This window comes from Ranitomeya imitator, chromosome 2 (genome assembly GCF_032444005.1).
Source record: "Ranitomeya imitator isolate aRanImi1 chromosome 2, aRanImi1.pri, whole genome shotgun sequence".
Classification (NCBI taxonomy): Eukaryota; Metazoa; Chordata; class Amphibia; order Anura; family Dendrobatidae; genus Ranitomeya; species Ranitomeya imitator.
Window position 1 is genome coordinate 191302715 of NC_091283.1, and position 20436 is coordinate 191323150.

The window sequence follows — 20436 nt, forward strand, 5'->3', positions numbered from 1 at the left end:
GAGGCCCAACTTTCTGAACAGAGCGAGGATAGGAAAGGTAACTTTGCGGTCAACACAAAACCCTACAAAAACCACGCAAAGGGGGCAAAAAGACCCTCCGTACCGAACTAACGGCACGGAGGTACACCCTCTGCGTCCCAGAGCTTCCAGCAAGCAGAAAAAAACAAATTGACAAGCTGGACAGAAAAAACAGCAAACAAATAGCAAAGAGGAACTTAGCTATGCAGAGCAGCAGGCCACAGGAACGATCAAGGAGGAAACAGGTCCAATACTAGAACATTGACTGGAGGCCAGGATCAAAGCACTAGGTGGAGTTAAATAGAGCAGCACCTAACGACTTCACCACATCACCTGAGGAAGGAAACTCAGAAGCCGCAGTACCACTTTCCTCCACCAACGGAAGCTCACAGAGAGAACCAGCCGAAGTACCACTTGTGACCACAGGAGGGAGCTCTGCCACAGAATTCACAACAGACATCCTTTGAGAAACAGGGAGATCAGAAATAAAATCCATGGAAATATGCGTCCAAGGCCTCTTCGGGACCGGCAAGGGCAAAAGCAACCCACTGGCACGAGAACAGCAGGGCTTAGCCCGAGCACAAGTCCCACAGGACTGCACAAAAGAACGCACATCCCGTGACAAGGAAGGCCACCAAAAGGATCTAGCCACCAAATCTCTGGTACCAAAGATTCCAGGATGACAAGCCAACACCGAACAATGAACCTCAGAGATAACTCTACTAGTCCATCTATCAGGGACAAACAGTTTCTCCGTAGGACAACGGTCAGGTCTAACAGCCTTAAACTTCTACAGCACGCGCCGCAAATCAGGGGAGATGGCAGACAAAATTACCCCCTCTTTAAGAATACCCGCCGGCTCCGGAACACCCGGAGAATCAGGCACAAAACTCCTTGACAGGGCATCAGCCTTCACATTCTTAGATCCCGGAAGGTATGAAACCACAAAATCAAAACGGGAGAAAAAGAGCGACCATCGAGCCTGTCTAGGATTGAACCGTTTGGCAGACTCGAGATAAGTCAAATTCTTGTGATCCGTCAAGACCACCACGCGATGTTTAGCTCCTTCAAGCCAATGTCGCCACTCCTCGAATGCCCACTTCATGGCCAACAACTCTCAATTGCCAACATCATAATTGCGCTCAGCAGGCGAGAATTTTCTAGAAAAGAAGGCACATGGTTTCATCACCGAGCCATCAGAACTTATTTGCGACAAAACAGCCCCTGCTCCAATCTCAGAAGCATCAACCTCGACCTGAAACGAGAGCAAAACATCTGGCTGGCACAACACAGGGGCAGAAGAAAAACGACGCTTCAACTCCTGAAAAGCCTCTACAGCCACAGAGGACCAATTGACCACATCAGCCCCTTTCTTGGTCAAATCAGTCAACGGTTTAGCAATACTAGAAAAATTAGCGATGAAGCGATGGTAAAAATTAGCAAAGCCCAGGAACTTCTGCAGGCTCTTCACAGATGTCGGCTGAGTCCAGTCATAAATGGCCTGAACTTTAACAGGGTCCATCTCGATAGTAGAAGGGGAAAAAATGAAACCCAAAAATGAAACCTTCTGAACTCCAAAGAGACACTTCGACCCCTTCACAAACAAGGAATTCGCACGAAGGACCTGGAACACCATTCTGACCTGTTTCACATGAGACTCCCAATCATCCGAAAAGACCAAAATGTCATCCAAATATACAATCATGAATCTGTCCAGGTACTCTCGGAAGATGTCATGCATAAAGGACTGAAACACAGATGGAGCATTAGAAAGCCCGAATGGCATAACCAGGTACTCAAAATGGCCCTCGGGCGTATTAAATGCTGTTTTCCATTCATTGCCCTGTTTAATTCGCACAAGATTATACGCCACTCGAAGATCTATCTTGGTGAACCAACTAGCCCCCTTAATCCGAGAAAACAAATCAGACAGTAGCGGCAAAGGATACTGAAATTTGACTGTGATCTTATTAAGAAGGCGGTAATCAACACAAGGTCTCAAAGAGCCATCCTTCTTGGCCACAAAAAAAAAAACCTGCTCCCAATGGTGACGACGACGGGCGAATATGACCCTTCTCCAAGGATTCCTTTACATAACTCCGCATAGCGGCGTGCTCTGGCACAAATAAATTAAACAGACGGCCCTTAGGAAACTTACTACCAGGAATGAAATTAATAGCACAATCGCAATCCTTATGAGGAGGTAGGGCACCGGATTTGGGCTCTTCAAATACATCCCGGTAATCTGATAAAAACTCAGGGACTTCAGAAGGAGTGGAAGGCGAAATTGACAACAATGGAACATCACCATGTACCCCCTGACAACCCCAGCCGGACACAGACATAGATTTCCAATCCAACACTGGATTATGGACCTGTAGCCATGGCAACCCCAAAACGACCACATCATGCAGATTATGCAACACCAAAAAGCGAATATCCTCCTGAGGTGCAGGAGCCATGCACATGGTCAATTGAGTCCAGTACTGAGGCTTGTTCTTGGCCAAAGGCGTAGCATCAATTCCTCTCAATGGAATAGGATACTGCAAGGGCTCCAAGAAAAAACCACAGCGCCTGGCAAACTCCAAGTCCATCAAATTCAGGGCAGCGCCTGAATCCACAAATGCCATAACAGAATAGGACGACAGAGAGCAAATCAGAGTAACGGACAAAAGAAATTTAGACTGTACCGTACCAATGGTGGCAGACCTAGCGAACCGCTTAGTGTGCTTAGGGCAATCGGAGATAGCATGAGTGGATTCACCACAGTAAAAACACAGCCCATTCCGACATCTGTGTTCTTGCCGTTCAGATCTGGTCAAAGTCCTATCACACTGCATAGGCTCAGGCCTATGCTCAGAGAATACCGCCAGATGGTGCACAGCTTTGCGCTCGCGCAAGCGCCGATCGATCTGAATGGCCAAGGACATAGACTCATTCAGACCAGCAGGCGTGGGAAATCCCACCATGACATCCTTAACCCCTTTACCCCCAAGGGTGGTTTGCACGTTAATGACCAGGCCAATTTTTACAATTCTGACCACTGTCCCTTTATGAGGTTATAACTCCGAAACGCTTCAACGGATCCTGGTGATTCTGACATTGTTTTCTCGTGACATATTGTACTTCATGATAGTGGTAAAATTTCTTTGATAGTACCTGCGTTTATTTGTGAAAAAAACGGAAATTTGGCGAAAATTTTGAAAATTTCGCAATTTTCAAACTTTGAATTTTTATGCAATTAAATCACAGAGATATGTCACACAAAATACTTAATAAGTAACATTTCCCACATGTCTCCTTTACATCAGCATAATTTTGGAACCAATTTTTTTTTTTGTTAGGGAGTTATAAGGGTTAAAAGTTGACCAGCAATTTCTCATTTTTACAACACCATTTTTTTTTAGGGACCACGTCTCATTTGAAGTCATTTTGAGGGGTCTATATGATAGAAAATGCCCAAGTGTGACACCATTCTAAAAACTGCACCCCTCAAGGTGCTCAAAACCACATTCAAGAAGTTTATTAACCCTTCAGGTGTTTAATAGGAACTTTTGGAATGTTTAAATAAAAATGAACATTTAACTTTTTTACACAAAAAATTTACTTCAGCTCCAATTTGTTTTATTTTACCAAGGGTAACAGGAGAAATTGGACCCAAAAAGTTGTTGTCCAATTTGTCCTGAGTACGCTGATACCCCATATGTGGCAGTAAACCACTGTTTGGGCGCATGGGAGAGCTCGGAAGGGAAGGAGCGCAGTTTGACTTTTCAATGCAAAATTGACAGAAATTGAGATGGGACGCCATGTTGCGTTTGGAGAGCCACTGACGTGCCTAAACATTGAAACCCCCCACAAGTGACACCATTTTGGAAAGTAGACCCCCTAAGGAACTTATCTAGAGGTGTGGTGAGCACTTTGACCCACCAAGTGCTTCACAGAAGTTTATAATGCAGAACCGTAAAAATAAAAAATCATATTTTTTCACAAAAATTATATTTTTGCCCCCAATTTTTTATTTTTCCAAGGGTAAGAGAAGAAATTGGACCTCAAAAGTTGTTGTCCAATTTGTCCCGAGTACGCTGATACCCCATATGTGGCAGTAAACCACTGTTTGGGCGCATGGGAGAGCTCGGAAGGGAAGGAGCGCCGTTTGACTTTTCAATGCAAAATTGACAGGAATTGAGATGGGACGCCATGTTGCGTTTGGAGAGCCACTGATGTGCCTAAACATTGAAACCCCCCACAAGTGACACCATTTTGGAAAGTAGACCCCCTAAGGAACTTATCTGGATGTGTGGTGAGCACTTTGACCCACCAAGGGCTTCACAGAAGTTTATAATGCAGAGCCATAAAAATAAAACAAAATTTTTTTCCCACAAAAATTATTTTTTAGCCCCCAGTTTTGTATTTTCCCTAGGGTAACAGGAGAAATTGGACCCCAAAAGTTGTTGTCCAATTTGTCCTGAGTACGCTGATACCCCATATGTGGGGGGGAACCACCGTTTGGGCGCATGGGAGGGTTCGGAAGGGAAGGAGCGCCATTTGGAATGCAGACTTAGATGGAATGGTCTGCAGGCGTCACATTGCGTTTGCAGAGCCCCTAATGTACCTAAACAGTAGAAACCCCCCACAAGTGACACCATTTTGGAAAGTAGACCCCCTAAGGAACTCATCTTGATGTGTTGTGAGAGCTTTGAACCCCCAAGTATTTCACTACAGTTTATAACGCAGAGCCATGCAAATAAAAAATATTTTTTTTTCCACAAAAATTATATTTTAGCCCCCAGTTTTGTATTTTTCCAAGGTTAGCAGGAGAGATTGGACCCTAAATGTTGTTGTCTAATTTGTCCTGAGTACGCTGATACCCGATATGTGGGGGGGAACCACCGTTTGGGCGCATGGGAGGGCTCGGAAGGGAAGGAGCATCATTTGGAATGCAGACTTAGATGGATTGGTCTGCAGGCGTCACATTGCGTTTGCAGAGCCCCTAATGTACCTAAACAGTAGAAACCCCCCACAAGTGACCCCATATTGGAAACTAGACCCCTCAATGAACTTATCTAGATGTGTTGTGAGAACTTTGAACCCCCAAGTGTTTCACTACAGTTTATAACGCAGAGCCGTGAAAATAAAAAATCTTTTTGTTTTTCCACAAAAATTATTTTTTAGCCCCCAGTTTTGTATTTTCCCAAGGGTAACAGGAGAAATTGGTCCACAAAAGTTGTTGTCCAATTTGTCCTGAGTACGCTGATACCCCATATGTTGGGGTAAACCCCTGTTTGGGCACACGGGAGAGCTCGGAAGGGAAGGAGCACTGTTTTACTTTTTCAACGCAGAATTGGCTGGAATTGAGATCGGACGCCATGTCGTGTTTGGAGAGCCCCTGATGTGCCGAAACAGTGGAAACCCCCCAATTATAACTGAAACCCTAATCTAAACACACCCCTAACCCTAATTCCAACGGTAACCCTAACCACACCTCTAACCCTGACACACCCCTAACCCTAATCCCAACCCTATTCCCAACTGTAAATGTAATCTAAACCCTAACCCTAACTTTAGCCCCAACCCTAACTGTAGCCCCAACCCTAACCCTAACCCTAGCCCTAACCCTAGCCCTAAACCTAGCCCTAACCCTAGCCCTAACCCTAACCCTAGCCCTAACCCTAACCCTAACCCTAGCCCTAACCCTAACCCTAGCCCTAACCCTAGCCCTAGCCCTAACCCTAGCCCTAACCCTAGCCCTAACCCTATCCCTAATGGGAAAATGGAAATAAATACATTTTTTTTTATTTTTCCCTAACTAAGGGGGTGATGAAGGGGGGTTTGATTTACTTTTATAGCGAGTTTTTTAGCGGATTTTTATGATTGGCAGCCGTCACACACTGAAAGACCCTTTTTATTGCAAAAAATATTTTTTGCAATACCACATTTTGAGAGCTATAATTTTTCCATATTTTGGTCCACAGAGTCATGTGAGGTCTTGGTTTTTGCGGGACGAGTTGACGTTTTTATTGAAAACATTTTTGGGCACGTGACATTTTTTTATCGCTTTTTATTCCGATTTTTGTGAGGAAGAATGACCAAAAGCCAGCTATTCATGAATTTCTATTGGGGGAGGCGTTTATACCGTTCCGCGTTTGGTAAAATTGATAAATCAGTTTTATTCTTCGGGTCAGTACGATTACAGCGATACCTCATTTATATCATTTTTTTATGGTTTGGTGCTTTTATACGATAAAAACTATTTTACAGAAAAAATAATTATTTTTGCATCGCTTTATTCTCAGGACTATAACTTTTTTATTTTTTTGCTGATGATGCTGTATGGCGGCTCTTTTTTTGCGGGACAATATGACGCTTTCAGCGGTACCATGGTTATTTATATCTGTCCTTTTGATCGCGTGTTATTCCACTTTTTGTTAGGCGGTATGATAATAAAGCGTTGTTTTTTGCCTCGTTTTTTTTTTTTTTCTTACGGTGTTTACTGAAGGGGTTAACTAGTGGGACAGTTTTATAGGTCGGGTCGTTACGGACGCGGCGATACTAAATATGTGTACTTTTATTGGTTTTTTTTTTTTATTTAGATGAAGAAATGTATTTATGGGAATAATATTTTTTTTTTTTTTTCATTATTTTGGAATATTTTTTTTTATTTTTTTTACACATTTGGAAAAATTTTTTTTAACTTTTTTACTTTGTCCCAGGGGGGGACATCACAGATCAGTGATCTGACAGTTTGCACAGCACTCTGTCAGATCACTGATCTGACATGCAGCGCTGCAGGCTTCACAGTGCTTGCTCTAAGCAGGCTCTGTGAAGCCACCTCCCTCCCTGCAGGACCCGGATCCGCGGCCATCTTGGATCCGGGGCTCGAGCAGGGAGGGAAATATGCAGATTCATGTAAAGAAGCTGCGGAGACACCATCACGTGTTTCTCGACGCAAGTAGTGAGTAGCCAGGCCTTTTCCCGGGAAGGAACAACCACGGGAAGGGCAGCATCCTATGAAGGAAAGCCACCTATGCCAAACATGGTATCCATCCACAGACAGCTGTGCCTTTATAGCCTTTTTACTAGGCACTGCTCCTAATAGCCAGATTCCTACTCCACACTGATGAGGGGCAAACACCCCGAAACAGCTGTCTGTGGATGGATACCGATCGATCTGAATGGCCAAGGACATAGACTCATTCAGACCAGCAGGCGTGGGAAATCCCACCATGACATCCTTAAGGGCTTCAGAAAGACCCTTTCTGAAAATTGCCACCAGGGCGCACTCATTCCACTGAGTAAGCACAGACCACTTTCTAAACTTCTGACAGTACACCTCCGCTTCATCCTGACCCTGACACAAAGCCAGCAAGATTTTCTCTGCCTGATCCACTGAATTTGGTTCATCATAAAGCAATCCAAGCGCCAGAAAAACCACATCAACATCACGCAATGCAGGATCTCCTGGCGCAAGGGAAAATGCCCAGTCTTGAAGGTCACCACGCAACAAAGAAATAATGATTTTTACTTGTTGAACGGGGTCACCAGAGGAGCGGGGTTTCAAAGCTAGAAACAGTTTACAATTATTTTTGAAATTCAAGAACTTAGATCTATCCCCAGAAAATAAATCAGGAATAGGAATTCTAGGCTCTAACATAGGATTCTGAACCACAAAATCTTGAATGTTTTGTACCCTTGCAGTGAGATGATCCACACAAGAGGACAGACCTTGAATGTCCATATCTACACCTGTGTCCTGAACCACCCAAAGGTTTAGGGGAAAAGAAAGACAAAACACAGTGCAAAGAAAAAAAAATGGTCTCAGAACTTCTCTTATCCCTCTATTGAGATGCATTAATACTTTGGGCCAGCTGTACTGTTATGACCTGGTGGTTAGGAGCACCCGGCACGACCTGATAGTTAAACTCACACAGGACAAGCTCTGGGATGTGGGAGCTCTGCTGACCGCAAGCCCTAATCCTATCACAGCAACTAAAAATAGCCGTGGAGCGTTCCTGACTCTCCCTAGACGCCTCTTCACAGCCTAAGAGTTAGCTAGCCCTAGAGATAGAAAATAAAGCCTACCTTGCCTCAGAGAAATTCCCCAAAGGAAAAGGCAGCCCCCCACATATATTGACTGTGAGTAAAGATGAAGTCACAAACGCAGAAATGGAACAGGTTTTCAGCAAAGGGAGGCCAGACTTACTAAACAGACAGAGGATAGGAAAGGTATCTTTGCGGTCAGCACAAAAACTACAAAAGACCACACAGAGTGTGCAAAAAGACCTCCGCACCGACTCACGGTGCGGAGGTGCCACTCTGCATCCCAGAGCTTCCAACTAGCTAGACAAAATCATGATAACCAGCTGGACAAGGAAACAAAGAACAAATAATAACTATCAGGAACTTAGCTTCTACTGGAGAAGACAGGTCACCAGAAAGATCCAAGAGCGAACTGAACCAATGCAGGAACATTGACAGCTGGCATGGCTTAACGATCTGAGTGGAGTTAAATGGAGCAGCCAACCAAAGGATAAACCACATCACCTGTGCAAGGAACCTCAGAAGCAGCAGCTTCACTCACAGCCACCAGAGGAAGTCCATGGACAGAACTCGCCGAAGTACCATTCACGACCACAGGAGGGAGTTCGACAACAGAATTCACAACAGTAATGCCTGACACCCAATCAGCACTCACATCACTGTCTCCGCATTCGGACAAACTGAACATGCAGAGGAAGTCCAGGATGAGCTGCAGCCCAGGTTTCCTCTTCATGTTCAGTTTGTCTGAAAATGGAAATAGTGACGCCTGCGCTGATTGACCGCCGGGGTCACGTGTCACAACACCGCATCACAGCTTTGGGGAGAGCGAGTGCTGACACTGTGGCAACAGCAATGGCATGGGGGTGTGAGTACAGGCTTCATTATTTTATCGGCGCCAAACATTTAGTTTAAAGGGTTGTCCTAGTAGTGGACAACCACTATAAAAACTATGAAACACAGCCAGCACCTGCATCTATCAGAGTTGGCTTTGATTGCTACTGTCATTCTCTGTCATTCACCCATTTCTCTTGTGTTACATGAGTGCGGGGTGCCAATGAATTACCATTCTGTGCATAGCCTCTCCATACTTTAGTGAAGATCTTCAACAGTCTGGGCTTCATAGGAGACACACAAACACACACACATACAGTGGGGAAAATAAGTATTTGATACACTGACTATTTTGCAAGTTTTATCACTTGGAGAGGTCTGTAATTTTTATCATAGGTACACTTCAAGTGTGAGAGACAGAATTAAAAAAAAAATTCCAGAAAATCACAATAGGATTTTTTACATAATTAATTTGCATTTTAGTGCATGAAATAAGTATTTGATACAATAGAAAAACAAAACTTAATATTTGGTACAGAAACCTTTACTTGCAATTACAGAGGTCAGACGTTTCCTGTAGTTCTTGACTAAATTTGCACACACTGCAGCAGAGATTTTGGCCCACTCCTTCATACAGATCTTTTAGGTTTCAGGGCAGTCACTGGGCAACATTGATTTTCAGCTCCCTCCAAAGATTTTCTATTGGGTTCAAGTCTGGAGACTAGCTCGTCCACATCAGGACCTTGAATTGCGTCTTATGGAGCCACTCCTTAGTAGCCCTGTGTATTTCAGGTCATTGTCATGCAGGAAATAAAGGCACAGATGATTGGCCTCGAGGAGACCAAAACATACAACACTGCGGAGACACCATCACGTGTTTCTCAACGCAGTGATTCCAGAACACTGCCCCCATCCCTTATGGGAAATATGCAGATGCATGTAAAGAAGCTGCGGAGACACCATCACGTGTTTCTCGATGCAAGCAGTGAATAGCCAGGCCTTTTCCCGGGAAGGAACAACCACGGGAAGGGCAGCATCCTATGAAGGAAAGCCACCTATGCCAAGCATGGTATCCATCCACAGACAGCTGTTTCGGGGTGTTTGCCCCTCATCAGTGTGGAGTAGGAATCTGGCTATTAGGAGCAGTGCCTAGTAAAAAGGCTATAAAGGCACAGATGATTGGCCTCGGGGAGACCAAAACATACAACACCGCGGAGACACCATCACGTGTTTCTCAACGCAGTGATTCCAGAACACTGCCCCCATCCCTTATGGGAAATATGCAGATGCATGTATAGAAGCTGCGGAGACACCATCACGTGTTTCTCGACGCAAGCAGTGAATAGCCAGGCCTTTCCCCACGTGATGGTGTCTCCGCAGCTTCTTTACATGCATTGTCATGCAGGAAGACCCAGCCATGACCCATCTTCAATGCTCTTACTGAGGGAATCTCATGATACATGACCCCATACATCCTCCCGTCAATACGGTGCAGTTGTCCTGTCCCCTTTGCAGAAAATCACCCACAAAGTATGATGTTTCCCCCACCATGCTTTATGGTTGGGATGGTGTTCTTGGGGTTGTACTCATCCCTCTTCTTCCTCCAAACACAGAATGTGGAGTTGATACCAAATAGTTCTATTTTGGTCGCATCTAACCACATGACCTTCTCCCATGCCTCCTCTGGATCATCCAGATGGTCATTGGTGAAATTCACACATTCCTGGACACATGCTGGCATGATCAGGTGGTCCTTTCATGCCCTGCAGGATTTTAATCCATGACTGCGTAGTGTGTTACTAACTGTAATGTTTGAGATTGTGGGACAGCTCTCTTTAGGTCATTAATCAGGTCCCCTCATGTAGTTCTGGGGGTTGATTACTGATTTTTCTTAGAATCATCCTTACCTCATCGAGGCGAGATCCTCCATGGAGCCCCAGACCGAGAAAGACTGACAGTCATGTTGTGTTCATTTAAGTTTCTAATAATTGTGTCAACAGTAGTTCTCAAAAAACTGCTTGCTTATTGTCCTGTAGTCCATCCCAGCCTTGTGTAGGTCTACATTTTTGTCCCTGGACCAAGGAGACAGCTCCTTGGTCTTGGCCATGGTGGAGAGGTTACAGTGTGATTGACTGAGTGTGTGGACAGGTATCTTTTATACAGGCAACAAGTTCAAACAGGTTCAATTAATACAGGCAATGAGTACAGAGTAGGAGGGCTTCTTTTTTAAAGATTCTGACTCTCACAGTTGAAAAATTACAGACCTCTCCATTCCTTGTAGGTGGGAAATCTTGCAAAATCGGAAGTGTATAAAATACTTATTTTCTCCACTGTATATATATCTATATAACATATGTAACATATATGTTTAGAAACATATTTAACATATATATGTTTAGAAATACCCCTCTTTCCTCCACTTAAAAATAAAGAAATTAAAAAAACATATTTGGTATTACTGTAAATTTAATTTTGCAAAAAATCTAATTGTATGATCTATAAAAATCTAAAGCATTTTAACCAGAAAGGTAAAAGCTGTAAAACAAAAACTGGAAAGCCAAAACTGCAATATTTTCCCCACAAAAATGCAATAAAAAGTGATCAAAAAAGTCAATGTGTACCCCAAAATAGTAACAATAAAAACTACAGCTCAGAATGTAACAAGGAAATAACCTCTTGTACAGCTCCATCAATGGAAAAATAGTTTTTGGCCTTGGAAATTGGAGACATAAACTAATTTGTTTTTTACGCTCACAATTTTTAAGTCACTAAAATAATGAAAACTATATAAGTTCGAAATTGCCGTAATCCTACGGACCTGTAGAATCCTTTTGTCAAGTAAATTTTAAGGCATGATGAACGGTATAAATATTTAGCCTCAAAATAGTGGCACAATTGTGTTTTTTCCCTATTTTACCTCACTTCAAATTTTTCCCCATTTTTCAGTACGCTCTGTGGCAAAAAAAATTGGTGTTATTCAAAATTACAACTTGTCCTGCAATTAATCATGCAGTTATGTTAGAGGTATAAAAAGTTATGGCTCTAGAAAGAGGAAAAACATTCTAAAAACAGTTTAGAATCGTATAAATGAAAAAACTTATCAATATTCCGCTGCTCTACTATTGACTGGATTCTGTACTTCTCCAAGCTAATCACGTTTCATCAAGCCACCTCATTGCTACCACCAAACACTGGTTGGTTGTAGTTGCCAAGGTGGTACGTGAAATCTCTGTTCATCCCTGCAACCAGTGATTGCTTGCAGCAGTTAGGTAGATAAATGTTAGATGATCAGTTACAAAGAACGTATACAGGACAGCAGAAAAATGGGAATCCAGAACCCAGAGCGATGGGGACTGGTAAGGTGAGTTAGATCTCTATTTTTAAAAATTAGAACATGCTCATTTGTATTAAGGTATTAATGTTTTTTTATGGTTAGGCAACACTTTTAAGATAATCTTTCTTCATAGGTTAAAAACCTCACTGAAGAATTGGCCACTGTAGATGAAAATGTATCAAAGATCACTAAGGAAAAAAAGGCTCTTCAAGAAGCTCACCAGCAAACACTTGATGACCTTCAGGCTGAGGAAGACAAAGTCAGTACTTTGACAAAAGCCAAGACAAAACTGGAGCAGCAAGTAGATGATGTTCGTATATAAATATACCGTATATATATATATATATATATATATAAAAAAACATAAAAGCATGTTTTGATTATTTTACCCACATTAACAATCTACCAATAAAATAATTACATTTCTTAATCTTCCAGTTAGAAAGTTCCTTGGAGCAAGAGAAGAAGCTTCGTCTTGATCTAGAAAGATCCAAGAGAAAGCTTGAAGGTGACCTCAAACTTTCTCAAGAAACAGTCATGGATCTTGAAAATGATAAGCAACAAGATGGGGAAAAACTGAAAAAGTTAGTATTTTTGTGTACACCAATTTGTTTTTAAATTTAGCTTATATAAAAAAATATAAATTCTCCTCCACAGAAAAGACTTTGACATTTCCCAGCTCCATGGAAAGATTGAGGATGAGCAGTCCCTGGGTTTACAATCGAACAAGAAGATCAAGGAACTGCAGGTATTTCACCATGAAACAAAACCATGTAATAATCTTTATCATCACATCATTTCACTGTTGGTCTGGTAATTATAAGAGGTAAATCCTGAATTGAGCAGGGGGTTGGACATGATGACCCTGGAGGCCCCTTCCAACTCTAACATTCTATGATTCTATAGTAAGTACAATTAACAGTCCAGAGTAAGAGGGCTTCTTGAAGAAAAGCTAACATATCTGTGAGAAACGGAATTCTTGCTGGCTGGTAGGTGATCAAATACTTATTTCATGCAATAAAATGCAAAAATATAAAAATCGTAAGGTAATTTTCTGGATTTTTTTTAAGATTCCGTCTCTCACAGATGAAGTTGTACCTACAATAAAAATTTCAGACCTCTCCCTTCTTTTTAGGTGGGAAAACTTGCAAAATCGGCAATATATCTAATACCTATTTTCCCCATTGTACATAAATACAGTTGAAACCAGAAGTTTACATAATTATATAAAACAAATATTGCAAATTCAAAGGAAAGAAATGTAGCGCACTCCTCGGTCCAGACATAAAACTTGAGCTTTATTGGAACATCTTACAAAGAAAGGCGGGCGGGAGAAAACGTGTTGGGGAATGAAGGACCTTCATATTGCAATATTGGTATTCTTTGGATGCAGCACCCTCATAGAGCCGACTATACGAGAGGACGGAGTCTCAGCTATCTGGATAATTTCCACACACGAGGGGTAAGTGCATTACAGCGGTGCTGTTTTTCCTTCTTTTTTCTACATTTTTTACTATAATTATATAAAAGACACATATTGTTAGGGCTAGCGGAACGCACCAAATAATAAGACTGATGGTGTACGATGCGTTCGTAGCCCGGGGTCCACCCTGCAGAGATGGAACCTGCTGCTGAGTAATGACGGACAATATGGCGGTACTCATAAGTATACTCGCGTGGGTTAAACTTCACCCAACGTGAAGGAAGCGATCCTGTTGCGTCACAGGATCGCGGTACCGCACATAGAAGGCAAGCAAGCAGTCAGCGAACTTAACCCCAACTAGGATTGAAGTCCGATTAGACCACTTGCTGACACAACACCGCAACAGGGTGTGTTAGGCAACTCTTATAATTAGAGCACCGAAGTGCGAACTGTGCTGTGCTGGCAGGCACCACTAAGCACCCAGACGTGGGTCAGGAAGCGCACTACTGGTGCGTGGCACCGCACTGGTGGTCACAGCAATAGACGCTGATACGTGTGTGACACGTTGAGTGATTTGTCGGGCGCTAGATAGCAGCCATACTCCATACGCGAACAGTCATACAATAGGGTAGGGGTATTTAATGAACGACTTGCACTCACAACAAACACACGTATTCAATTGTACACTAGCGCATGGCCGTGCGGTCATGCGCAGTTTATATAATTGCAGGACAGGAAGTGGCCACAGAAACTTTGCCCTTCCAGGGCCTGCCAAGAGGACCAATGGAATGCGCTGCAGAGCCAGAGCACATGACCCTCGATCTCCAACGGGAGATCTTGCTCTGGGCATGCTCAGTGTGCGCAAACAAGGACTTAGTCCCAGGGAAGTCCGCTCGCCGCTGACCAGCACTGACTTTAATGGCAGGAGCTGAAGAAGCAGCAGTAACTCTCTGTACAGAGTGAGAGCGAGCAAGACACTGGGAGCGACGTCCCTGCTGAGCAGACTCCACTGCGGCTGGAGGAGAATGGGAGACCGCAGCGGAGACGGATCGAGATTCCCCCTGTGCAGCAGAGGAAACTCGACTCCTAACATTACCCCCCCTCCTAGGGCCCCCCCCCTCCTTGGGCCTCGCTACGCTCGAAGGCAGCAATGAGCTGTGGGGCCCGAATGTTTTCAGCAGGCTCCCAAGACCTGTCCTCTGGACCATAACTTTTCCAATCCACCAAATAAAACTTTTTGCCGCGTACCACCTTGCACCCCAAAATAGCGTTCACCTAATAATCGTCCGTAGACGAACCCGATGTCCCGGCAGATGACTCGGAAAACCGGGACATGTATACGGGTTTCAAGAGGGACACATGAAAGGTGTCGGTGATACCCAAGCGTGGAGGAAGAGCCAGGCGGTAGACCACAGGATTAACCTGTTCGAGAACCTTGAAGGGACCCAAGTAGCGAGGAGCAAACTTAGTGGACTCAACTCGCAGCCTGATGTTACGGGCGGAGAGCCACACCAAGTCGCCAGGGGCAAAAGTCGGAGCGGGGCGCCGATGAACATTGGCGGAGGACCTCATTCTCTCCTTGAAGGCCCGAATGGCATCCTGCGTGCGATCCCAAATGTCCCGTGCCTCCACAGCCCAGTCTGCCACCCTGGGATCAGCGGAAGACACAGGCATGGGCACAGGAACACGCGGATGCTGGCCGTAATTTAAGAGGAATGGAGTCTGACCGGTAGAGTCGGCTACGGCATTGTTAAGTGCAAACTCTGCCCATGGTAGCAAAGATGCCCAGTCATCCTGTCTGGCAGAAACAAAATGTCGCAGATATGTGACCAAGGTCTGGTTGGCCCTTTCTACCAACCCATTCGTCTCGGGATGATATGCCGAAGAGAGATTTAACTCAATATTGAGTAGACGACATAGCTCCCTCCAGAATCGAGACGCAAACTGGGGACCCCGGTCACTAACAATTTTGTCTGGCATACCGTGTAAGCGAAAGATATGCTTGATAAACAAGACAGCCAACGCCCGTGCAGATGGTAGCCGTGGAAGAGGCACCAAATGCACCATTTTGGAAAAATGATCGGTGATCACCCAGATAAAGGTGCAATTATGAGACTTGGGTAAGCCAACCACAAAGTCCATCCCGACCATCTCCCAGGGCCTGTCAGCCACGGGCAGAGGATAAAGCAACCCAGCTGGCCGTTGCCGAGGAGTCTTGTTCCTGGCGCAAGAGACACACGCCCGAACGTACTCCGCGACATCACGAGCCATATGCGGCCACCAGTATGTCCTCGCCAGTAACTCTGATGTCCTTTTAGTACCAAAATGTCCACCCACCCTGGACGAGTGCGCCCAAGAGAGAACCTCCGATCGCAAACTAGATGGAACAAAAGTCTTGCCCGGGGGCACAGACTCCAGCGAAACCGGGGCCATGGTTCTCAAACTCTCGGTGGGGACAATAAGCCGAGGCTCCTCCTCCTCCGCAGATGACACAACGGAGTGAGAGAGAGCGTCGGCCCGAATGTTCTTCTCCCCAGAAAGGAAATGGAGGGTGAAATGAAACCGGGAGAAGAACAAGGACCATCTGGCCTGGCGAGAATTCAACCGCTGAGCTGTCTGCAGATACACCAAATTTTTGTGATCTGTGAAGACTTGGAAGGGAAAACGTGCTCCCTCCAAGAGATGTCTCCACTCCGAGAAAGCCAACTTCATGGCTAGCAACTCCCTGTCCCCGATGGAATAATTCCTCTCTGCTGGTGCGAAGGTCTTGGAGAAAAAGAAGCAAGGATGCTTCCGACCTTGAGCATCCTTTTGGAAGAGGACTGCTCCAGCACCAACAGAAGAGGCATCCACCTCCATGATAAATGGCTTATCAACATCGGGGCGATGAAGAATGGGAGCGCTAGCGAAGTGTGACTTTATAGAGATAAAAGCCTTGGAGACCTCCTCAGACCACAATTTGGGATTCGCCCCCTTCTTGGTGAGGGCAACCAAGGGAGCTACCAAAGTTGAGAAATGCGGGATGAACTGGCGATAATAATTGATGAACCCCATAAAGCGCTGCACCGCTTTAAGAGAATGGGGTTCCTGCCAGTCCATCACAGCCTGTAGTTTGGCAGGATCCATAGCCAATCCCTGGACTGAGATGATGTAGCCTAGGAAAGGTAAGGACTCCTGCTCAAACATATACTTCTCCAACTTGGCATAGAGGGAGTTTGCCCGTAGGAGGTCGAAGACTTTACAAACATCTCTCCGGTGGGAGTCAATATCTGGAGAGTAGATGAGAATATCATCCAGATAGACTACGACCGAGGTGGAAAGCATATCCCGGAAGATATCATTCACACAGTCTTGGAAAACGGCTGGGGCATTACAGAGCCCAAAGGGCATCACCAGATATTCATAGTGCCCATCCCTGGTGTTAAAAGCCGTCTTCCATTCGTCCCCCTCACGGATGCGAATCAGGTTGTAAGCACCCCGCAGATCTAATTTAGTAAATACCCTTGCTCCCCGAAGCCTATCGAACAGTTCAGATATCAAAGGCAAAGGGTATTTATTCTTAACGGTGATGGCGTTAAGACCCCTGTAGTCTATGCATGGACGCAATTCCCCACTCTTCTTCTGCACGAAGAAGAACCCTGCCCCAGCAGGTGACACTGACTTCCTGATGAACCCTCTTGCCAGATTTTCCTGGATGTACTGTGACATTGCCTCCATCTCCGGGAGAGATAGCGGATAGACTCGACCCCGGGGAGGCTCAGCACCAGGCAAGAGGTCAATAAGACAGCCATAGGGGCGATGGGGCGGAAGGGTCTCCGCCGCCTTTTTGGAGAATACGTCTGCATACGACCAATACTGCTTGGGGAGAGAGGAAAGATCTGCGGGTACCTCAGTTGTAGCTACCTGAACGCACTCCCTCTGACACCTACCCCCACAAGATTCACCCCATCCCAGAATTCTGCCTGAGGACCACTCGATATGAGGAGAGTGGTACCGTAGCCAAGGTATTCCCAACAGGACTTCATCAATTCCCTCTGGAATGACGAGCAGAGAAATAATCTCCTGATGAGATGGCGACATGGACAGAGTAAAAGGGATGGTCTGGTGAGTTATCTGTGAGGGCAGAGTCGACCCATTCACCACTCGTACCGTTACAGGTTGAGCTAGCATAACCAGAGGTATTGCGTGGCGTTGGGCGAAGGCAGAAGACATAAAATTGCCCTCCGCCCCAGAATCCACGCAGAGCTCTACCGAGTGGGAGAATGAGCCTATAGTAATTGTCCCCTTAAAGGACAATTTAGAGGCAAATGTCGCCGTGTCTAGTGTACCTCCACCTACGACCACTAGACGCTGATGTTTCCTCGACCGCTGAGGACATCTGGTGGCTAAATGTCCAGACTGCTGGCAAACATGACAGACCCTGAGTGCACAAGCGGTCCGGGACTTAGGTCCCGCTTGTGACACTTCCCTGGCCTCATGTGACTCAGGAACCAGGACCGGAGATTCCAGAGGTTTGGCGAAAGTAGGAGCCAGCCGAAACCTCTGCCTACACTGGGCTCACTCTAACCTCCGCTCGTTAAAACGGAGGTCAATTCGAGTGGAGACTGTTATTAACTCCTCCAGTGTGGCAGGAATCTCCCTAGTGGCCAGAGCGTCCTTTACATGGTCAGCCAAGCCCCTCCAAATATGGGGACAAGAGCTTTATCCGACCATTCCAGCTCAGATGCTAAAGTGCGGAATTGGACGGCAAAATGACTGACCAAGGAGTCACCCTGAGTTAATGCCAGCAGTTGGAGCGCAGTGTCATGGGTGACTTGAGGTCCTAAAAAGACCTGTTTTAAAGTGCTCAAAAACAGAGGAGCACTCTGCACCACATGATCGCCACGCTCCCACAACGGCGTAGCCCATTCCAACGCCCTGTCCGACAATAGAGACACAATAAATCCCACCTTAGCCCGCTCTGTGGGGAAACGTGCAGCCAGAAGCTCGAGATGAATAGAGCACTGACTCACGAATCCCCTACAAAATTTGCTATTACCAGAAAATTTTTCTGGCAGCGGGAGGCGAGAAAATGTCGGAACAGGGGTGGCAATGGACAAAGTTGCTGCAGCCACGCTGGCAGCCTGTACAGAAACTGCGGTAACATCCACAGCTGAGGTTGCGCTCTCGAGAGCCGCCAACCTACCCTCCAGCTGCTGTATATACCGCAGGGATTGCTGTTTGTCCGTCATCACTAGCCAGACCCTGGCGCTAGTGTAATGTTAGGGCTAGCGGAACGCACCAAATAATAAGACTGATGGTGTACGGTGCGTTCGTAACCCGGGGTCCACCGTGCAGAGATGGAACCTGCTGCTGAGTAATGACGAACTATATGGCGGTACTCATAAGTATACTCGCGTGGGTTAAACTTCACCCAACGTGAAGGAAGCGATCCTGTTGCATCACAGGATCGCGGTACCGCACATAGAAGGCAAGCAAGCAGTCAGCGAACTTAACCCCAACTAGGATTGAAGTCCGATTAGACCACTTGCTGACACAACACCGCAACAGGGTGTGTTAGGCAACTCTTATAATTAGAGCACCGAAGTGCGAACTGTGCCGTGCTGGCAGGCACCACTAAGCACCCAGATGTGGGTCAGGAAGCGCACTACTGGCGCGTGGCGCCGCACTGGCGGTCACAGCAATAGACGCTGATACGTGTATGACACGTTGAGTGATTTGTCGGGCGCTAGATAGCAGCCATACTCCATACGCGAACAGTCATACAATAGGGTAGGGGTATTTAATGAACGACTTGCACTCACAACAAACACACGTATTCAATTGTACACTAGCGCATGGCCGTGCGGTCATGCGCAGTTTATATAATTGCAGGACAGGAAGTGGCCACAGAAACTTTGCCCTTCCAGGGCCTGCCAAGAGGACCAATGGAATGCGCTGCAGAGCCAGAGCACATGACCCTCGATCTCCAACGGGAGATCTTGCTCTGGGCATGCTCAGTGTGCGCAAACAAGGACTTAGTCCCAGGGAAGTCCGCTCGCCGCTGACCAGCACTGACTTTAATGGCAGGAGCTGAAGAAGCAGCAGTAACTCTCTGTACAGAGTGAGAGCGAGCAAGACACTGGGAGCGACGTCCCTGCTGAGCAGACTCCACTGCGGCTGGAGGAGAATGGGAGACCGCAGCGGAGACGGATCGAGATTCCCCCTGTGCAGCAGAGGAAACTCGACTCCTAACACATATGTTTTTCTCAATATTTAACATGAACTCAGAATAAACCTTTCCCGTTTTAGGTCAATTAGGATTACCATAATTATTAATATTTGCCAAATACTAGAATAATGAGAGAGAGAATGTTTTAAGGCATTTTTATTACATACTGCAAAGTTAAAAGTTTACATACACTAAGATTACCATACTTTAAAACCATTCTGGACAGCCCATATGATGTCATGTGTTTGGAAGCTTCTGATGTATTTTAATGCACACCTGAAACACACTGCTTCTTTGTATAGCATCATGGGAAAGTCTCAAGAAATCAGCCAAGAAATCAGGAAGAGAATTATGGACTTGTACAAGTCTGGCTCATCCTTTGGTACAATTTCAAGATACCTGAGGGTGTCTCGTTTATCTGTACTAACAATTATACGCAAGTACAAACAAGATGGGAATGACCAGCCATCATACCGCTCAGGAAGGAGACAGGTTCTGTGTCCCAGAATTGAACGTGCTTTGGTCCGACATGTACATATCAACCCAAGGACAAAAGCAAAAGATCTTGTGAAGATGAAGGTG

General features: G+C 45.4%; 1 protein-coding gene across 1 annotated transcript in view; it reads left to right on the plus strand.

The window, feature by feature from the left end:
- Positions 1-20436, plus strand: part of LOC138662597 (myosin-4-like) — a 145786-nt gene that overhangs the window by 49807 nt on the left and 75543 nt on the right. The window contains exons 22-24 of the mRNA XM_069748410.1: positions 12354-12530; positions 12659-12804; positions 12878-12968. Coding sequence (XP_069604511.1) covers positions 12354-12530; positions 12659-12804; positions 12878-12968 — 414 coding nt within the window. The remainder of the gene's footprint in view (positions 1-12353; positions 12531-12658; positions 12805-12877; positions 12969-20436) is intronic.